The sequence below is a fragment of the Glandiceps talaboti genome, chromosome 8 (genome assembly GCF_964340395.1).
Source record: "Glandiceps talaboti chromosome 8, keGlaTala1.1, whole genome shotgun sequence".
NCBI lineage: Eukaryota > Metazoa > Hemichordata > Enteropneusta > Spengelidae > Glandiceps > Glandiceps talaboti.
The window spans coordinates 4736266-4758407 of NC_135556.1; the positions used below are offsets into that span (position 1 = coordinate 4736266).

General features: G+C 35.1%; 1 protein-coding gene across 1 annotated transcript; it reads left to right on the forward strand.

Moving 5' to 3' along the window:
* Positions 1 to 677: 677 nt before the first annotated feature.
* Positions 678 to 17312, forward strand: LOC144438730 (uncharacterized). Its single transcript, XM_078127883.1, has 17 exons — positions 678 to 1503; positions 2367 to 2508; positions 3236 to 3360; positions 4616 to 4835; positions 5207 to 5343; positions 6154 to 6337; positions 7086 to 7259; positions 7710 to 7838; positions 8607 to 8680; positions 9782 to 9975; positions 10605 to 10772; positions 11882 to 12070; positions 13475 to 13656; positions 14839 to 14991; positions 15495 to 15839; positions 16557 to 16642; positions 17077 to 17312. The coding sequence occupies exons 1-17, from the start codon at positions 678 to 680 to the stop codon at positions 17310 to 17312; spliced, it is 3564 nt and encodes a 1187-aa protein (XP_077984009.1).
* The last annotated feature ends 4830 nt before the right edge of the window (positions 17313 to 22142 follow it).

Genomic DNA, 22142 nt, shown 5'->3' on the forward strand with positions numbered 1-22142 from the left:
CAGTTAGGGCGCCACCAAGCGTCAAGTGTTTGGATTACTTCCTCAAATGCCAGCTGAGCAACCCAGTTGTTGATTGCAAGCCGTGTTGCAATCTAGGGCGTGAGTGTAATACAGCATTGGTCTCCGGGAGTAGTCCGTCACTTCTGGCACACGGAGCTTGACTTAATCGTCCTCTCAAGACTTTTATGAGCAGCTGTAATACCGGAGAGATTGCGAGAGCTGCCTACCCAGTGTACAAGTAAGTGAACGTCGTTGTATTTCTTGTACGTGCAGCTTGTCTTGTTGGGACCGAAGTGGAAATACTACATAACCTTGGTACAAATATTTGCCGTTTAGGGCCCATAGAGTGATGGGTCAATAACATGTGATGCAAATAGACATCAGAAAGCTAACAAGAATATTGATACTACTAGTCATGCCATCATGCCATAGAAGTTGGAACTAGCTTAGTAGCTAAATGTAGCTAAACCTTGCGAGTTCTAGTTGGTGCACAGGTGGATCTCTTGTACATGTACCCGAGTGAAATTAAATCAGCTCTTGATTTACAAGAGTTACTTCTGCAAATGAAAACAAAAGTCAGTAGGTAAAATCCAAATCGTAGATTTGATGTGCTATTCTGTATATTTGAATTCATATTTCTTGATCAACAGGCGTTTCATGTAATCTAATCAGTCACCATGGCAACAGATGAAGGTGGTGAGAAAGAATTCCTGAAACTGGCATCTCCTGTTAGAAAACATACTTTTGCTCGCATGGTGTCCTGGGAGTTCTCTAGACCGATAGAACCGAAGAAAAGAAAGCGGAATAAAAAGCAACGACGAGAGGAACAAGAGGTGAAAGATAGAAGTAGTGATGATGATGATGATGACGAGGGCAAAGATATAGAGGAGACAGAGGAATGCTGTGAATCTGATGAATATTTCACAGCTGATGAAGATATAAGTGAATCAACAGATGAGGAACTATCACTTGAGAATTTGAATATCACTGAAACACCCTTACCGCAATCGGAACGACATGGCAGCCGAAGTAAAAGTCAAAAACGACGTCGCAAAAGAATCTTTCGGCAAGATCAGTTAGACTTCTTTGCTCCCTTTGTAGATGATGTAAACAATGATATTGAACCTGTAAAGTCTGATAATTTACATGTTGTTAAAAGTGTGCCTTCTTTAATGGAGATATGCTTGAAGGCTTGTCAACAGACCAGTAAGGGTTCATTATTACCCATCACGCGACATCAAAGAGAAGTACTAAAAGACAGACAGGTGTTCCATTCTCTACAGCTAAAGTGGCTACACAGAAACATCGCTATTAATGAGAAAAATTTTGAGCCAACGGAAATAATTTGTAATAAAAGTGGAAGGTTTATTCTTGAAGATGGGCTATCTAAAGTTGATAATTCCGAGTTGTTTGTAAATGTTAGAGCAGAAACAGTCAGATCAATTCCAGTTAAAATTTCCAAGGAAAACAAAGGAGATAATCAAGCTCGGTGGGAATTAGCAGGTGAGTTACTTTAAAGACACCCTAGCTGTCTGTGGGTGGGAATTAGCAGGTGAGTTACTTTAAAGACACCCTAGCTGTCTCTGGGTGGGAATTAGCAGGTGAGTTACTTTAAAGACACCCTACATGTAGCTGTCACTGGGGAACTATATTTTTTCAATCACACAACCAACAATATATCCACTGAAAATTAATTATGCATTGTAGATGTTAATTACAGGTCAAATTCTTCATGCAGTATTAACTGCTTTAAATTGGGATCACAGTAGGATGCTGATTTTAGGATGGGACCCAAAAATCAATTTTCATTGATCACCCAAAAATCAGTTGGATTTATTTTGCCCATACATTGTATTATGTGTATAGCTGCACAAATATGTTTAGTCACTGGTGATTCAATACTGGTCAGGGTGTATATGATATGAGTACAGTCTAGTCATTTAAACATGTCTAGCAAAACAATATCAGAATTGCTCCAATTGCAGCTTTAAAATTAGTATTCTGTATTATTGCTATAATATGTATACCACCCTTCCAACAAGTTAAAACAATCCCCCCCATGTACTTTTTCCTTTCTTTGATTAAATATCCCCTCCCCCCCCACCCCCACCCCCACCCCATCCTCCATCACACCCATCAACCACCCCAACTGTCATCCTCATCATCTCATGGACATTATGGCCAGTAAACTGAGAAAAAGTAAGTATTGAGAAATGTGGTGCTGACACCCCCTCCCCTTTTTTAATCACCCAACATAAATGCACCTAGACCAATTATTCTGTATATGATTGGCATGCTACAATGTATGTACAACAACTTCACTGCCCTGATGATATACTTTTCTGAATTCATTTCAAATTTTTCAGCCCTGGTTCATGCCATAGACTTGATGCTGCCATCATCCTTCAAACACAGAGGATCTACATCCACAGAGGAATGTGATGAAACAGCTATGAACAAAGCAAGGCAGGCAGCTGTTATGAAGGTTAAAATAGCCCTCAGAGCAAGGTATATCATTTTACTGTATACTGGGTAGTTACAACGAAAATCACAAAACCTGAAACAAAACATCATCTGACAAATATTTTACCACCATTGCTACATTGTATCATCTTGCTAGACAAATACAAACATTTATCTCATAATATCGTACGGTTCAACAAAAAATCTCATTAACATTTTCCACATGTTATCATCTGACGTGACAAGAATTGATGCAAAAGCTTCACATTTTAGTCAATTGACTGTGTCAAAAATGTCAGAATGCCCGACTGAGCCTATATTTCTTAAAGCTGGCAAAATAATCTCAAAAAACTGATGCCTTCAATGGCAGGATTAGAAAAAAATCATGACTGATCTGAACTAAAATAAAATAAAACAAAAAGTTTCCTTCCGACTTTAATTATCAGTTGTAAGTCAGTCAGACTGTTAAAGTATGAAGTAAATGAAAGTATCACTTACATGTACTCATACTCTTACTTTTTAAAATTTGTTTTTAAAGGGTTTACAATGAGGAACGTAAAATTAAGTATGGGTGGCCTGGCCTATTAGTCAGAGAAAAACAACACCAGTCAGGTCTGATGACTGAAAATTTTAAAAGTTCCCTTTTTCTTTCTTTTTTATCTCTCTGAGTGCTATTCAAAATGGCAGCCGTTGTACAATGCTATCTTCAAGTCTGCATATATATTACTACAAAGAGTTCATGTAGTTTCCTACTTGATTGGATCATTTGTAGGTACCCAAGACTAATAGAACATCTCTTTGACATTGCATTGGCATATGTATGGTGGGCTAGAGGACATTTACCTCAGGCATCACAGATGTTGTGTCACGCAGCTGAGAAAATCAACCCTGTATCAGGTCAGCAATTTTATATTCTGTAGTATTTACATGTACTACTATAATGTAGTCTAGATGCTACCCATGGCATTGAATCATCTCTTCACCCCGTCTAGCTGAATGAGAAATAATGAAGAACCAAAAGCTGCTTATGCAAATGAGTAAACTCCCAACTGTTAGAATGATGCAAACTTTATAAGTAGCATCCTGATCTGACAAAGCTCATTCTCGCAAACCAAGGTTCTTATTTCTTCCACGATACTACGAAATAACGCACCTCTGGGCGGTGTGTTTTGGACGGTGCATAAAAGAGGCTGTGGTTTACGATAATGACAAGCTACCATATTTGGACACTATGTATAACTACCCAAAATAAGCACTAACTTATTATTGGGTGGAATTTTGTGATTTATTGACACAGACATGGTGTTAATGACTGTGTGAGTGGCAATTTAAAATTCCATTGCAGGACCTCATTGAGCTAGATGTAAAGAGAGATCTTGAGATTCTATGAAGGATAGGACTAGCCTACTACTAATGATGTATGCTATATATGTGCCACTGTGACAGCACTACAGCATTTAATATATATTATGTAAAGATTCCTGGTTGAGGGCAGTCTTTGAGGCTGATCTTTGTTCTATGTGTGGAGTACAATGATGAATATTTTAGTCTATGTATCATACAGTCTTGATGTACCAGTAGTTGTACAGTAAACACCTTATAGTCACAGAAGGTATATATGTCAATGGGTCAGTAATACTGTAATTAAGTTTCTTTCAAAGGCATTGTAGAAACACTTCAAAATAAAATCTATCTGAGTGCCCTGGGATCATCGACAGTAAAATTTAAAACATACAATTTAAGAAATTTAAAATTTATCCAAATTTTTACCCACTTTCACAGCATGATCCATTGTATAGAATCTCTGGCAGAATTAAAAATGTTCAACAAGTGGTTACATAAAATAAGCCATCAGTTATCTGTATACAGTGTTATTCCATAAATTTGTGAATGCATTAGTTTATATAGGTAGATAAATAAGGGTTTACTCTCGGTATGTCTGTATTTACTATTAGAAGTTGCAGCTCAAACTTTATGGGTTAGATTTCTGATTGCCCAATATGACATGCAAATGATATGTTAATGATATGCAAACAAATTATGTAAATATTTTGCAAATGAGCCACTGTGCTTCATATTTCATGGGGAGAGCACTGAGTCAGAATTTTCAGCTTTTTTTTTAATAGTAGTTTTTGTGAATAATACATTTCAGCTGACATGAAGAAAATGAAGTCATATGAACCGTACCTACAGAAAGCCATGTATTTGAATGATTCTGGTTTGATGTATGCTATGTTTGGCGATCCTACCGCTGCAGCAAAATGTTACCGCCAAGCTGCGGAAGTAAGCTGCAGTGCAGGTGGATCAGTGAAGTCACATGATTTGTTGGTGCTGCAGTCATTGATACTAGCTGCTGCAGCATGGGATCAAGGGTAAGTGAGCTGCAGTGCATTTGTTAGGTTGCAGGATTACTATGTGATGCAGTCATTTATGCTAACTGCTGCAGTATATGATCAATGGTCAGTCACATGTCACCAACCACCTATCTCTAGAGTCTAGATCATCAGTCAGCCCGAAGTGTGAAACTGTATGCACTCAAAACAACAGACAAGTCCAGTAGGATAGATTGTATAATTACTCTGTTATTATTTATAGAAACATTAGAACATAACTATGTATCAAACATGAATAACATACATTGTATCTTCAAAGCGTATCACCCCAGTAGATGTCAGTTGATTGGTGGATTGAGTCAAGGAGGGGAGACTAATGTGTATTTTGATACACACTTCATGTATTTCAGATTAATGAACAAAACGAGAGCTGTCAATTCATGCAGTGCATGGAGTGCTGTGATGGCATCACCCAAAGACTGCCCTCCAGAGGTGACTTGTGCTGCAGTAGAAGCATTCCTTTGTTTTCATGCTGGTATGAGTACAGGTAAGTTTGCTGTCTTTTACACTATGTAGGAGATAATCCTGTACAAGCAGGTCATGGCACTTTCATCAAACATTTTAAGTAAAAAATGAAACAAAGTGAATGACAAATGATACATCTTACTTTGACTGACAATAAAGTTGTCAAAAGTGTTATTCATTTTTTTGTTCTATGTATATACAAAAAACAGTAATTTCTGCAGTACTTACCAAAATTTTGAAACCTGTGACGACATTTTTTTTCCTAACCTTTTCTTAAACCTACCATGCAATATATTTTTTATGTCAGAGGTAATGCTCTAATTCGTGACTTTAAATTTGTGTCCCTCCCTGTTAAATGTCACTTGTTTTCTGTCCTTTGTGATATTCCTTATTGTTCTTATTTGTGGAGTATTTTCTCTGTAAATACTTTTAATCTAGCCAAGAGAGCTTTACTCACAGGTTTTCCGTAAATTGTTGGGCGTTAAACATTCTTTTATTCAGAGCAATAACGCAATGTTTGTCAACTTTTCGATTTTAACCTTTGATGAAATCATTAGGAAAAAATCTCTTAGCTTTCTAAGCAGATTGCATTTCTCAAGTAACCCGTTTGAGGTTGCTGTTTTATCTCTTTCAGTATTAACACACAGTGCTTTGTGGAGTATTTGGAGTAAGCGTCTATTTTAATGTGTTTTGTCTGTTGTTTGTTTTGCTATGGATTAGTTTCTATAATCAGAAATAAAGTGATAATAATAATAATATATACGTTTGAAGTTTGATTAACAAAATAATTGTGAAGGATTGACTTGATAATTTTGAACTGTTACTATTCTAGATCCTTCCATCAAATCAGATGAAGATGAGAGTTGTGCATGGTTACATGAAGCTAAAAACAAACTGGAGAAGTTAATGAAGAATCAAGTCATGTTCCAGGGTCTGAATTTATACTATGCATTTGTGTTGGCAATGTTGGGGATGGGTACAGAATCACTGCATGCACTTAGATCGTACTCAGCATGGTAAGGTGGTATTTCATATTCATATTCATATTCATATTCATATTCATATTCATATTCATATTCATTTATTGGTGATTTCGTCAAAGAAAGAACATAGACAGGGTTGATTGAGATTTTCCTCAACAACAATATGGTGAACACATTTTCTGTGATGATTTCAAAAGCCCAATAAAAAATTTCATAAATTTGGGATGACTAATTATGCTACTTAGATTTTCAAATCATGGTCCTTGTATATATTGATTTTCATGAAACCTGGCACAAAGGTCAGATACTATAGGGATACATGTGTGTTGCATGTAACAAACCTGACACAAAGATGAGATACTATTGGGGTACATATGTTTTGCATGTAACAGATTCATAGACATTCAGATATAATAAGAAAGAAAAGGTCCTAATTTGCAATATTTCTAAATCATTTCATGTTTTTTTGTTTTTCATTCTTTGTGGTTCAGTTGCATACATACTTGTAGCAGTCCCGGAAATATGCAGTGACATCTTTTAGACACACAGCAGACATGATTAAATGGAAAATATAGTAAAGTTGGTTGTCTTCATGATTTATCCCATTTCTCTTCAATTCTGTCAATTATACATGACGGTTTTCCCCCATTCGCCGTCCATTTGCTACAACCCCGACTTGGTGAGTCAGCAAGTCAGGTATAATAACATTGTTTACTTGTGAAACCCCACCTGCTTGGCTTATGGCTTCATCTCGTAATGGCTAATTCTCTTTTGATTTCAGTTGTGATGGGATTAGTCATCCTCATGGCTTTCCTGCAAGACAAATACGTAATGCGTCAAGATCCAGCATTGTACAGCCTTTAGTTACAGCTGTCCAACAAACACACAAATCGATTTGTGCTATACCCTTGCTGTGGAGGAGACAGTTCACATTTCCAATCATCAGTCAAAAAAGGTAACAGCAAATTAATTGATTTAAAAGAAAGGGCATTTTTAGTCAAAAGATCTTAAACAAATAAATTCACTATCAGTTGATATTTGACAAGGCTGCTCCTCCGGATAATAAATGTCTCCAATGTGTGATTCTTAATATGCAAATAAGGATCCAAATAGGACTTGATCAAACAGGACCACTTCAACAACAGCTAGAGCAGTTACCAATTTAATTATAGGGAAGTTACTTAGAGTGTTGGAAGAATATTTCCAAATGAGCTGATTAGATTGATAATTAGTACATTTGGGAAACAGTGTTTTTTACTTATTAACAATATCAGTTGTGCTGCAATACCATTGTCAATTTTTGTCCATATGTTATACAAGAACACAACTACATGTGCATAATAATCTTTTAATTATGAATTCATAAAATGTACCAAAAATGATCAATTTGTATCTTTCATTTTAGTGTGAATATTGTTGCTGATAAGCAGAGTGAGCTCCTCAACCTGCATATTAATGATGAAGGATACTTGACAGGTGATATCTACCTAAACCTTCCATCGATGAGAGGCATTCTGTTGGATCCATATGATGGGTGAGTTGCCCCAGACACTGAGTAAATCATGGCCCCCAATGGCCAAAGATGTACCAACCAAAACTCGTAATCACTTTTAATCACATTGTATTGATTGGTGGTGATATTTAGTTAAAAGAAAAGTGTTTTCTGTAAGTATCACAATCATTTATAGCATCCATATCAAGTGTAAAGGTATACTGTTTCATTTGCTAATGGACCACATTAGAAAGGCCACATGCTAGGCTTGTAAATAAACCTATTGAAAGAGTATACTTTTTACACTTGATATCAATGCTGTAAACAAGTGTAGCACATAGGGAACGTGCTTTACTTCAGTGTTACTCTTTGTAATATCTGGGGAAATGACAAATGCATGCACAGAACTGATCATGACATTGGGATTATTTGTCTTTACCTAATTTGTTTACAAATCACTTCCTTATGTACAATTTCAAAACTTTTTACACATGTATGACAAGTTTTATTTTGTTGCAATCTATTGAGTTACAAAAATGGGCTTGCTGTATGCTGTTTAACTTTGTTTTTTCAAGAAGGAAAACAAGAAAGCATTTTGCTATTACCGGTAATTAAAAATCCAAAGCAAATACCCATTTCTCATCCATGACGTCAGCCCTGGCTGCCACTAGAATTGTCATCATAAGTATGTATTTCTGCATATGTATAAAGTGAAGTTGTTTTCACTGGCAATATTGATGATGTTTATTTCCATCTATATCTAAGACATTTCATCAAGATAATAGTTTATCTCTGTTTGCATCCTAACAGATCAGTATGCATTGCCCATACACCAAGTGTCAGTGAACCATGGCTTACATCACCCTCAACATCAGAGTTCTTTTGTAAGTTGAACAATTAACTTTAGTATAGCTATGATGAAAGTAAGGTAGGTCTAGAAAGTCAGTTGGGCCCTAACTTAACTTGAATTGACTTTCATAATAATTATAACTATGAACACTAATAGCACACACACATACATGCACACATGCACACACACACACATGCACACACATACATACATACATACACACACACACACACACACACACACACACACACACTCACTCACTCACTCACATGTAAAATGTTAGATTGTTTCTCATTTTTCTTTGTCTCACTTGACTTTAGATATATTGAAATGAAATTGATTTGTATTGTAGAGAGATACCATGTATCAATAATTATTCTGGAAGATGTTAAATGTGGCCAAATTGACTTTGTATATCCATCCATATTTTGTAGTTAGTGCCATTATTTGAGTTGTATTATTGTGTTTGGTAATTATACAATTCTGAATGTTATGTTTGTTTTGAAACAACCAGTAATAAACAACCAGTAATAAACCACAAACAACCAGTAATAAACCACAAACATATCACCTATGGTAAGGTGTATGCAAGACTTGATGGTATTCTCCACAGTATTGGATTTGTCATATTTCATACCCAGCGAAAGTTGTATCTTCCAACCTATAGTGTTAATCACATCAAGCCTATAACTTCAGATATTTGTAAAGACGTCTCCACTATTTTAGAAATGACAAATGCACCACAAATATGCAAGGTAGTAAAAGAGAAGTTATGTTGAATTATTGCTGTCTGACATTTCAGAATTATGCTAATTTGTATTAAAGATTTCAGAAACATTGACAATTCAGGTATATGCTAAATTTGTTAACGCAAATACAAGAAAGCTGGGTTTTTTCTAGGTTTTAAAACATGACAACCATATACATGTAGCACTTAATCTTTCAATTTTATTTGCCTTATTTATCATTGCATTCTTCAACCATTTTAGTTTGTAAAAGACAACATTCATGCTAGTGCCACATGCTATCAGCTACCACAGGTTTAGAAGCCTGATAGGGCTGAACAATATCTCACAAATTTCAATCTGAAATGAAAATATTTTTTTTAAAGTTTGTTTCTATATTATTTTGACAGGGTGTGAGGACCAACTCCCTGTACCATATTGTGTTTACTCTGATTCTACCCGTCATGTCACTGTAAATCTTGTATCTGTCCAACAATTGGAAAGTCATGGCTGTTGCAACCAAGCATTCTACATGCAGTGGAGAAGTCCAGAACAGTTCTATCAACTCAACTTACGAAAGATGATAAGACAAAAGTTGAGGGAGGTAGGTATCTTGGCAAGGGAAAGTAAAAATAAACAGAACACTAGTCTGTAAGATACTGTCAATGACATTCATGCCATGCTATGAGCTATCAGAGGTTTAGAAACCTGATAGGGCTAAACAACATGACATATCTTATAGTTTAACAAAACACCTGTCCAACAATCATGAATCTAGTATGAAACGATGTCACCTTTGAAATAAACAAGTACAAATAAGACTATAAATCAGACCAGGCTTCAGCTGGACTTGGCAGCAAAATGCAAGGGGTCAAAGAGCTGGAGCTTGGAAGGGGGGGGGGGGGGGGGGGGGGGGGGCAAAGGTTAATTCACAGACAAGAAAAAGATTTGTATTGTTCCGTGCTGTTAATTATTTGAGGATTGCTAGCTAGGTCTTTGTCTCAGGTAGGGTTTCTTTTATTTCAAATAAATGCCAAACTATGCATGCAGTCGTCCTTTGGATATCACCGGTTTTTATTTGGTATGTCATTGTGGAAGGTCAAAGTCTAGTCAGTATCCACTTTTATTAGAAGTGGACATTTTTTAGCAAACTGCTTGAAAATCAAACAAGATTTAGAGGAGTTCTACTGTTTTAGACAGCTAAATTTATGAATATTATATAATCCCTTGCAGGAACTCCTAAAGCAAGCAAGAAAGGATTGTGATGAAGGGAAACTTATTCTAAAGAAGTTTGTGTATGATGAGATCAAGAAGAAGAAAAATGTTGTCATATCCAACTTTGAAGAAAGAAAGAAGAAATTCGAAGAACATTATGAAAGAGGATGGGACTTGAATTATTCTGTAAGTAGTAATTCTGATTTAACATTATAGTCAACACAATATTAGTTAATGATGACAATTTTATTGTATAGTGTTGAGTTGTTGTATGTATTACACTATCCTCACAGAACTCATAGCATTGCTTCTATAGTGTTGAGTTGTTGTATGTATTACACTATCCTTACAGAACTCATAGCATTGCTACTATAGTGTTGAGTTGTTGTATGTATTACACTATCCTCACAGAACTCATAGCATTGCTTCTATAGTGTTGAGTTGTTGTATGTATTACACTATCCTTACAGAACTCATAGCATTGCTACTATAGTGTTGAGTTGTTGTATGTATTACACTATCCTTACAGAGCTTATAGCATTGCTACTATAGTGTTGAGTTGTTGTATGTATTACACTATCCTCACAGAACTCATAGCATTGCTTCTATAGTGTTGAGTTGTTGTATGTATTACACTATCCTCACAGAGCTCATAGCATTGCTTCTATAGTGTTGAGTTGTTGTATGTATTACACTATCCTCACAGAGCTCATAGCATTGCTTCTATAGTGTTGAGTTGTTGTATGTATTACACTATCCTTACAGAGCTCATAGCATTGCTTCTATAGTGTTGAGTTGTTGTATGTATTACACTATCCTCACAGAGCTCATAGCATTGCTTCTATAGTGTTGAGTTGTTGTATGTATTACACTATCCTCACAGAGCTCATAGCATTGCTTCTATAGTGTTGAGTTGTTGTATGTATTACACTATCCTCACAGAGCTCATAGCATTGCTTCTATAGTGTTGAGTTGTTGTATGTATTACACTCTCCTCACAGAGCTCATAGCATTGCTTCTATCTAAATAACAGTTTTGAATTAGCATTGGCAAGTGTTTGAACATTTCCTTGATGGTGCCATTAAGACTATACCTGACCAGGTTTCAAATCAAATGATGTGTATCTGGTGTTATGAAATATGGGATATAGGTATGTAATATGAGTACCAAGTCTAAAAGAAGTGTAAGTAATAAGTGTTACTGAGTATGTTTGTAATGTTTCAGCGGGTCTTTGATATGAAAATATTCATCTTTGACAACTCATAATAATCCATTATTTCTGTATATTTGTCCAGCATGTCTTTGCATCTTATCCGTGTGTCTGTGGTGAAAAAGCTGACGGAGATAAAAAAGGAAGAAGACATAAAAATCTGGATAAGTTTAACATTCGCCTCGTAAACGTGGCATATTATGGAGAAGCTACTGTACTTGTCATGGTGAATGCATCTCACAAGAATGGAATTCCCAATGCTGACACACTTATAGTAAGTCACCAGACATTTTTTCATTTCGAAAGATACAACTGAAATTTGTAAAATACTATGTGGTAGTTGGCAAGTTGTTAAAATGAAAAGGATAGCAAAATGACACATAGACTACAGTTGTGTTGCAGTGCCATTGACACTATTTTCCTCAAATGCTGTGGTACATGAAAACTGAATATGTCATGTCATGTCGATACCCTATGCATAATCCTGATGAGAACTCTATCAATTACTTCACAGAATGCACCATGTTTCCATGTCATAAGAATATTTTAAAAATGAAACTGAAGGAACAATTACTACAGAATTCTTAATTCATTGGACGGTTTACTGGGTTTTTTTTATGAGCAAGACAACATTAGAAGTAATTGGATATGAGATCCTTATCAATGCTGACCAATCATCCCCACTGAGTGATGACACAATAACAACTCACTCTCTCTCTCTCTCTCTCTCTCTCTCTCTCTCTCTCTCTCTCTCTCTCTCTCTCTCTCTCTCTCTCTCTCTCTCTCTCTCTCTCTCTCTCTCTCTCTCTCTCTCTCTCTCTCTCTCTCTCTCTCTCTCTCTCTCTCTCTCTCTCTCTCTCTCTCTCTCTCTCTCACACAAACACACACACATATACACACACACACACACACACACACACACACGGTCTGGTACTGAGATACGATTGGAACTGAAGTGTTGATGAAACAAGCCACCAGACTGAACTTCATTCAATGTCTACATTCTAAACACACTGTTCCTACTTATCAAAGCTGACCAGTCATCCCCACTGAGTGACACTATAGCCACACACACACACACGCAGTCAGCTACCAAGACATACACAGAGCAACTGAAGTTTTGGTAAAGCCACAGAAGTTTACTCAACATCGACATTTTAAGATCAGTGTAATAAAGAAATAAAACTTCACTACATCCATTTATAACTTGTTCCTAGTCTAGTTCCTGACAGTCGTATTCCGATTGTACACTAGCATTACCTTCATACTATTAAAGTCGTAATGAAGATAACGCTAGTGTATAATCCGAATGCTGTGTAGTGAAGATTCTTTTGCATTTCTTTGTTTCTTTGGTCAGCTTTGATAAGTAGGAACAGTGTGTTTAGAATGTAGACATTGGGTGAAGTTCAGTCTGGTGGCTTGTTTCACCAACACTTCAGTTCTAATTGTATCTCAGTACCAGACTGTGTGTGTGTGAGCTGTTATTATGTTACCACTCAGTGGGGATGATTGGTCAGCGTAGATAAGGATCTCATATCCAATTACTTCTAATGTTGTCTTGCTCATAAAAAAACGTATGTGTGCCCAGTAAAATGTCCAAAGAATTAAGAATTCTGTTGTAAGAGACACAAAGTTAAAGACTGTGCACCTTGTAATAATTACAATGACTTTTGATTAGTTTTTAGATATGTCAAGTTTTGAAACATTCTCCAAGCCAGTTATTTATTTTGTTGAGGATTGTAGTAGTCCTTCTCTGTATGAGAAGTCCACAATACCATTGACACACTGTAGCTATCCTAAACACCAAGATGTCAATGTGATTTGTGTCGGACAGAAGATCTATAAATCATCAAGTCTTGGGTAAGTGTGAGCATATATTTAATTTTTCTGTATATTGTTAAAACAACACAGTATAGGCATATATAGGCATAGGAAATTCTTTACCTCTATGAGGTTAAAACACCCTCTGTGAGGTTCTACACTTAGTCCTCTGTAAGGTAAACCTTCTGTGAAGTTAGTCCTCTGTAAGGTAAGACTTCTGTGAGATTAGACAACTTTGTTAGACACTTGTGAGGTTGAACACCTGTGCAAGATTAGACTCCACTGTGAGTTGAAATGCCATTGTGAGGTGAGACTCTCCTGTGGTTAAACTCCATGGTGAGATTAGACTTCACTGTGAGGTGAGATGCCACTGTGAGGTGAGACTCTCCTGTGGTTAAACTCCATGGTGAGATTAGACTTCACTGTGAGGTGAGATGCCACTGTGAGGTTAGATAGACCCCACTGTGAGGTTAAATAGACTCCACTGTGAGGTTAGATAGACTCCACTGTGAGGTTAAATAGACTCCACTGTGAGGTTAGATAGACTCTCCTGTGAGATGTTATGATGCCTCTCCATGAAGAGAGATTTGAGTACAATCATTTTATTCTATTTGTTATGATTTTTTCTTCAAAAGTTGACTTTATATCCCTTCAACGTAATATTTCCACAAGCAGCTTACAAAGTCAAACTCTTTCAATATTTTGTTCTTCTTAGTATAATTGATATCAAATATTTCTTCTCTTAAATATTTGTTTCAATGTCTCTTCTTTCCAAATTCCTGCTATATACACAGCACACATCGCCACCATCAAAATTAAATTAAATACATCAAAAGTCTTACAATATATTCTGTATCCATACACAATGTGCTTCCACAGCAGCCGTACCTTGATTCTATACAATTGGTTGATTATATTCATACATTTTCTCCAAAACCGATCTACAAATTTACGCACATAAAGGAAATGTTATGATATGATATATGGTGATATATGAAAAGAGTCGAAAATGGCAACAACAAAATAGACTTTTCTAAAGAGAAAAGTTTAACAGTCTGAATGGACAATAGTACATTTAATTTTATAAACGTATCAATGGCTGATAATACCCTTAAGAGTAAATGTATATTAAATATATATGAATTTTAAAATTTTAAAAATCTAGTGCCCCCACAGTGTATTTTTTCTAATACTGGTATTGATTCTATTTGTCATTATTAGTGTTACAGCTTTTGATGAACATGGATCTGTGTTGAAAACCGTCAGCCTACCATTTCCAGATGGTGGTAAACCATACAGATTGTCACATGGTACTGGTAGTCTACTGTTTGGTTTGATTATAGATGGTGTTGATGGTGTTGATGAAATGGGAAGGTGAGAAAATGGTGATTTCAAATCATTATTTCATGGAAGGTTGTGTTAAGAGTTAGAAATCAGAAAATGAATAATTGTGTAATTGGATCATTTATAAGTTACATCCTAATACCAGGTTTGAGTTCAGTTTTAGTTTAAGTAGAAATTAGTAAATAGAATACTGTGAGTACCTTTTACTATGGAGTAAATATTAGACCCCAAAAACATTTCAACTCAGCTTGTGTCCCTTTAAAGAAAAAGAAGTAAGATAAAAGGAATATTCAATCAAAAGTTATGACTTTAGAAATTGGAAAAGTTCCAGTTACAGTATGTACACAAAGATAGAAAATATTATAACTATGTGATTACAGTAATTTGTTGTAAATGTTAAAGTACCGCTCCAATGTCTCCTGGCTAACATGTATGGTATTAGCTTTACAGACACCAATCTGTATCATCATCATATCATTTTCTAGAATCTTTATAAAAATCCATTCTTGATTTGTGACCTTTGACCTTGACAGAGTTGTAGCACATGATATGAAGCATGATGGGAAGTGGAATTCAGTGGACTTATTTCAACCCAGACAGTTAGTGGCAGGCTACAACACCATCTTTATACGAACAGAGACAGCACTGGTTCTCCTGGATGCCCCCACTTTGCTCTCCGTTGAAGTCACCTTCAACAAACTTGACAGTCACAATGACTTATCTGGCCAATGGTTGAACAAAGAACTGCAAAACATCGATGTGTTGGCATCTAGGAAGATTACAAGATTGGATCCCAGTGGCCAGGAAGTGGATTTGTACAGACTGGTGTTTACTGCTGACACCAAAGTCTATCTACTTGATAGATCATGTCAAAACAGGTATGGGTAGTTTGTAGTGATCACTTCTTTGTAATGTGTATTACAACCCTTGCAACAGTTGTCTCAAAATGCTGCTGATCATAATGTCATTTTATCAGTGGTGGACTCTTAAAACTGGATTTGAAGGTGCTGAAAAGTCTAAGTTCTCTTTGTTACAATATCAAACATACATTGATGCAAAAACAATAGAGAGTGCCTCAGATGTAGATTCACAGTATGGCTTTATCAGTTTGTTTTATGTCTGTGAAAATTAGTGGTATGGTATATGGCAGTGTGACTAACTTTCACAGACATAACAAAGCAGAGAAGAACATGGCAAGAACTTACATCAGAGGCACTCAATGTTATTTTGTATCAATATATGTCTGCTTGATATTGTGTGATAAGGAGACAATTTTTCGGCAGCTACAAAGTCAGTTTTAATTAACTACCACTGATACAACGACGTTCTTATCAGCAGCATTTCTGGACAACTGTTGCAAGGGTTGTAAATGTAACTCAAATATTCAAAATACCTTTAAATGATAGAATGTAAAGTTTTATATTCATGAAAAATAATGAGAGGAAATATTACAACAAATGGGTGGTTAAATCTGTACATACTTGTCTGTTTAATGCTAAGATGATAAGATCAATATTGAAAAAGTGAAATCATGTTTGATAAAATATTATGTTTTGTGTTTAATTTATAAATCTTAGTTTCGTTTTTGTCACCAGTGATGAAGGACCTGCACCTTTGAATGTAACAACTGAAGTTGACATTGGAGGAATAGCCAAAGAAGCACATTATATAAGTGAGGAAGGTGAGAGCGCCACCTATAGTTCACAGTTGCTAGGTAGCTGAGGAAACTGTGATGTCAGCTAGCTCGTAACCAAACAATCATTTCAGATGATTAAATATTTTTTATGTAAACTATTAGTAAACTTTCAAATCCATCATTTTGATTTTCTGAGCCTTGATTTTGAGACATAGAAACCCGTCCAGCTGTTCATTCATGAAGTTCAAGTTACATAGTTTCTACTATGACCAAAAAGTAAATATATTCAATAATTATTTGCCAATATTTTCTTCATTCAGCTGGAAAATACTCGTATCATAAGGATTGTGTAACTACTCAACTTTAACTCATAATGACAAGGCCCCTTATGTCACTCGTAATTAACTAAACAAAGATATCAAATTGTTCCAATGGCAAGTTAACAACTTGACATATTTGACTTTGTTTCTCTTCTACAGTTGGGTTTGTAGTGGCTGTAACCCTTAATGAGGAAGAGGATACCTTCTACAAAGAATACCTATACTGGTACAGTAACCATGGCAACCTGAGAGGAGTACTACCATTCCTCGGGAAAGGACCTCATAATTTTTACAGTGTGCATCTCTCTGGTAAAGAAGGCCAGTTAGAGACACAGGGATGGTATCTGTATTTCACAGATGGCTATGGTGCTATTTGCTGTACTAAATTGTTTTAAAGTGTCATTGTCAAAGTATACTTGGTTATCACGTACTGATTTGCTTGTTATTTATAAGTTGTTAGAAGAGTTATGGGCAATAAAGATGATAATATTGATGTCATTTTGTACTAACATCAACTCATACATTCTGACTATGTTTTGCATTATTTCTCACAAAGTGTTTTACAGAGAGTTATGGTGTAATGGTTCTCAATTGTTCTTATTGTTGTAAATTATCAATCTCAAATTATAGTAAAGGGTATATTGTTTACCATTGTATACCATGTTTCAGAATAGATTGTACAGGGTATATCACTTACCATTGTATACCATCTTTCAGAATAGATGTACAGGGTATATCACTTACCATTGTATACCATCTTTCAGAATAGATGTACAGGGTATATTACTTACCATTGTATACCATCTTTCAGAATAGATGTACAGGGTATATCACTTATCATTGTATACCATCTTTCAGAATAGATTGTACAGGGTATATCACTTACCATTGTATACCATCTTTCAGAATAGATTGTACAGGGTATAGCACTTATCATTGTATACCATCTTTCAGAATAGATTGTACAGGGTATAGCACTTATCATTGTATGCCATCTTTCAGAATAGATTGTACAGGGTATAGCACTTATCATTGTATGCCATCTTTCAGAATAGATGTACAGGGTATATCACTTATCATTGTATACCATGTTTCAGAATAGATTGTACAGGGTATGTCACTCACCATTGTATACCATCTTTCAGAATAGATTGTACAGGGTATATTGTTTACCATTGTATACCATCTTTCAGAATAGATTGTACAGGGTATATTGTTTACCATTGTATACCATGTTTCAGAATAGATTGTACAGGGTATGTCACTCACCATTGTATACCATCTTTCAGAATAGATTGTACAGGGTATATTGTTTACCATTGTATACCATGTTTCAGAATAGATTGTACAGGGTATGTCACTTATCATTGTATACCATCTTTCAGAATAGATTGTACAGGGTATAGCACTTATCATTGTATGCCATCTTTCAGAATAGATTGTACAGGGTATAGCACTTATCATTGTATGCCATCTTTCAGAATAGATGTACAGGGTATATCACTTATCATTGTATACCATCTTTCAGAATAGATTGTACAGGGTATATTGTTTACCATTGTATACCATGTTTCAGAATAGATTGTACAGGGTATATCACTTACCATTGTATACCATGTTTCAGAATAGATGTACAGGGTATATCACTCACCATTGTATACCATCTTTCAGAATAGATTGTACAGGGTATATCACTTATCATTGTATGCCATCTTTCAGAATAGATGTACAGGGTATATCACTTATCATTGTATACCATGTTTCAGAATAGATTGTACAGGGTATGTCACTCACCATTGTATACCATCTTTCAGAATAGATTGTACAGGGTATATTGTTTACCATTGTATACCATCTTTCAGAATAGATTGTACAGGGTATATTGTTTACCATTGTATACCATCTTTCAGAATAGATTGTACAGGGTATATTGTTTACCATTGTATACCATGTTTCAGAATAGATTGTACAGGGTATGTCACTCACCATTGTATACCATCTTTCAGAATAGATTGTACAGGGTATATTGTTTACCATTGTATACCATGTTTCAGAATAGATTGTACAGGGTATGTCACTTATCATTGTATACCATCTTTCAGAATAGATTGTACAGGGTATAGCACTTATCATTGTATGCCATCTTTCAGAATAGATTGTACAGGGTATAGCACTTATCATTGTATGCCATCTTTCAGAATAGATGTACAGGGTATATCACTTATCATTGTATACCATCTTTCAGAATAGATTGTACAGGGTATATTGTTTACCATTGTATACCATGTTTCAGAATAGATTGTACAGGGTATATCACTTACCATTGTATACCATGTTTCAGAATAGATGTACAGGGTATATCACTCACCATTGTATACCATCTTTCAGAATAGATTGTACAGGGTATATTGTTTACCATTGTATACCATCTTTCAGAATAGATTGTACAGGGTATATCACTTATCATTGTATACCATCTTTCAGAATAGATTGTACAGGGTATATCACTTATCATTGTATACCATCTTTCAGAATAGATTGTACAGGGTATATCACTTATCATTGTATACCATCTTTCAGAATAGAATGTACATCGTATATTACTTACCATTGTATACCATCTTTCAGAATAGATTGTACAGGGTATATCACTTACCATTGTATACCATCTTTCAGAATAGAATGTACATCGTATATTACTTACCATTGTATACCATCTTTCAGAATAGATTGTACAGGGTATATCACTTACCATTGTATACCATCTTTCAGAATAGAATGTACATCGTATATTACTTACCATTGTATACCATCTTTCAGAATAGATGTACAGGGTATATTACTTACCATTGTATACCATCTTTCAGAATAGAATGTACAGTGTATATCACTTATCATTGTATACCATCTTTCAGAATAGAATGTACATCGTATATTACTTACCATTGTATACCATCTTTCAGAATAGATTGTACAGGGTATATCACTTACCATTGTATACCATCTTTCAGAATAGATTGTACAGGGTATATCATTTACTATTGTATACCATCTTTCCTAATAATGTACAGGCTATATGATTTCATTTCAACATGCCAGTGAAGAGAAACAACTTTTATGTATATCAATGAGATGAGATGAAATGTTTTTTGTTACAAATTGACCAAGAATTGACAGCAAATGTAAATATCAAAAAATTACTTGACATAGTAAAATCATAGTTGTTTAGTGTATGCAGTGTAAACATTTATTAATATTGTAATATAATTAATTATAAAATTATGGATAGACTTTTTAAAAATTATGAACAATTTATGAGGAAATGTCCCAAGTAATTTATGATAACAATAACTTAGTATGATGTGTAGCTAAGATTTCAGTCAAATAGAGTCACACTAGATTAATAGTGAATTCTTACAGAACACAAATATTAATATCTGTGTGTTTAAAATGGACACTACAGTGATTTTTTGTCACTCAATAAACTTTGTTGTAAAAGTTATAAATGTACCTAACTGTCTTTGTAGCCACTATGCACATATCATTCAGATACAATTGAATGGTATAGAACAAGCCATGGCAAGAACTTAAGACAATTCAATACAATGCAATACAATACAATACAATACAATACAATACAATACAATACAATACAATACAATACAATACAATACAATACAACACAAGGCAAGGCAAGACAAGACAAGACAAGACACAAAACAATTTCCCTACACATAGGGTATTTGGTTATAAGATATCACCCGGACTTTTTTTCCACTGAAACAGCTTCAAACCCTTTTGTATAATAAATATTGTATTTCCAAGTAGAATCATATTATAGCAAGGCTGTTTTATAAATTAAAAAGCCAAAATAAATACCAACTTGTCATCCATATGGACACTCTAAAGGGAATGCAACATCAGGAAAAAAGTGTTTGGATTCTGGAGAGTCATTTCGTAATTTCACATCACACAGATTGCGTGCAGTTGCAAAAAAACCAGCAAATTGAAATATATTTCACATTCATTGTCCAGCATTGACTCATGGGAAATATATGTGCATATGTATTATATGAGCAATACATATTCATGACTAACTTAATTGGTAGTCGTGAATATTTACTGTTCATCTCATAAAAATGCATATCTGCTGACACCCATGAGGCCTAGCACAGATAAGTAACACATTGTCTGTGGGCGTTATCAACACTGGATCACTGCTAAGACAGAACAATGCATGTGAAACAAGATTCAATTTAATGTGTTTCTTGGTAATCGCACGATATTTATGTGATGTGAAATTATGAAAAGACTCACCAGAACCGATAGTTTACGAAAATACTTCGGAGTGATGTTCCCTTTAATAGATACCGCCTTCACTTTCGTTGTTGAGGTGTATTTCTACGAAGATTTAGTGATGTGAAGGGCGTCATTTTTGAGCAGAGGCGATGCAAATTAATCCCATTGTTTATGCGGGGGGGGGGGGTGATGCTAAACTTAAAGGCCAGGGTTTCAATTCCAGTTTCTCGCATTTGTTTTATATTTTCAATAACGCATTAAGGTTATATACAATTCTTCCTTTGTTTTGGACCAATTTTTCTACAGCTTTGTCAGACAACTGTTTTTCACACGCATAGATTTTAATCCTAATACGAACTGGTCCTTAACTTGAGACCTGACTAGATAACCATAGATAACCACGCATTAAACTGCAGTGAATAATAATAATTTAATAATAATAATTCATTTATAAAGCGTCAGTATCCACAATAAATGTGATCAAAGACGCTGAAAGCAAATCATACAATACAAATATCAGTTAAAAGCAGTTTTAAAAACTCTAACATTAGATTTAAAAGCAGATAAGTTAGGTGACTGACGGATATTGAGTGGGAGATTATTCCAGAGAGTGGGAGCAGCAACACTAAAAGCACGATCACCATATGACTTAGTACGTGATCGAATGGGGCAGAGTTTGAACTGATCAGCTGACCTTAAATTACGACGTGGAACATATAGTATGATCATGTCAGAAAGATAAATTGGTCCAAGCCTATGAATGGATTTAAAAATAAGAACTAAAATCTTAAAAGCAATACGTTCTGAAACAGGTAACCAATGCAACTGATATAAAATTGGAGTGATGTGAATGAGAATATAAAAACACAAAATTAAAATAAAGAAATGAGATAAATACGTTCCTCTTTTACGTGTGGGCAAATGAC

Coding starts and splice junctions, on each gene's coding strand:
- LOC144438730 (XM_078127883.1), top strand. CDS start 678: ATGGCAACAGATGAAGGTGGTGAGAAAGAATTCCTGAAACTGGCATCT. Junction 1,504..2,366: donor AGCTCGGTGGGAATTAGCAG/GTGAGTTACTTT, acceptor CAAATTTTTCAG/CCCTGGTTCATGCCATAGAC. Junction 10,773..11,881: donor GATGGGACTTGAATTATTCT/GTAAGTAGTAAT, acceptor ATATTTGTCCAG/CATGTCTTTGCATCTTATCC.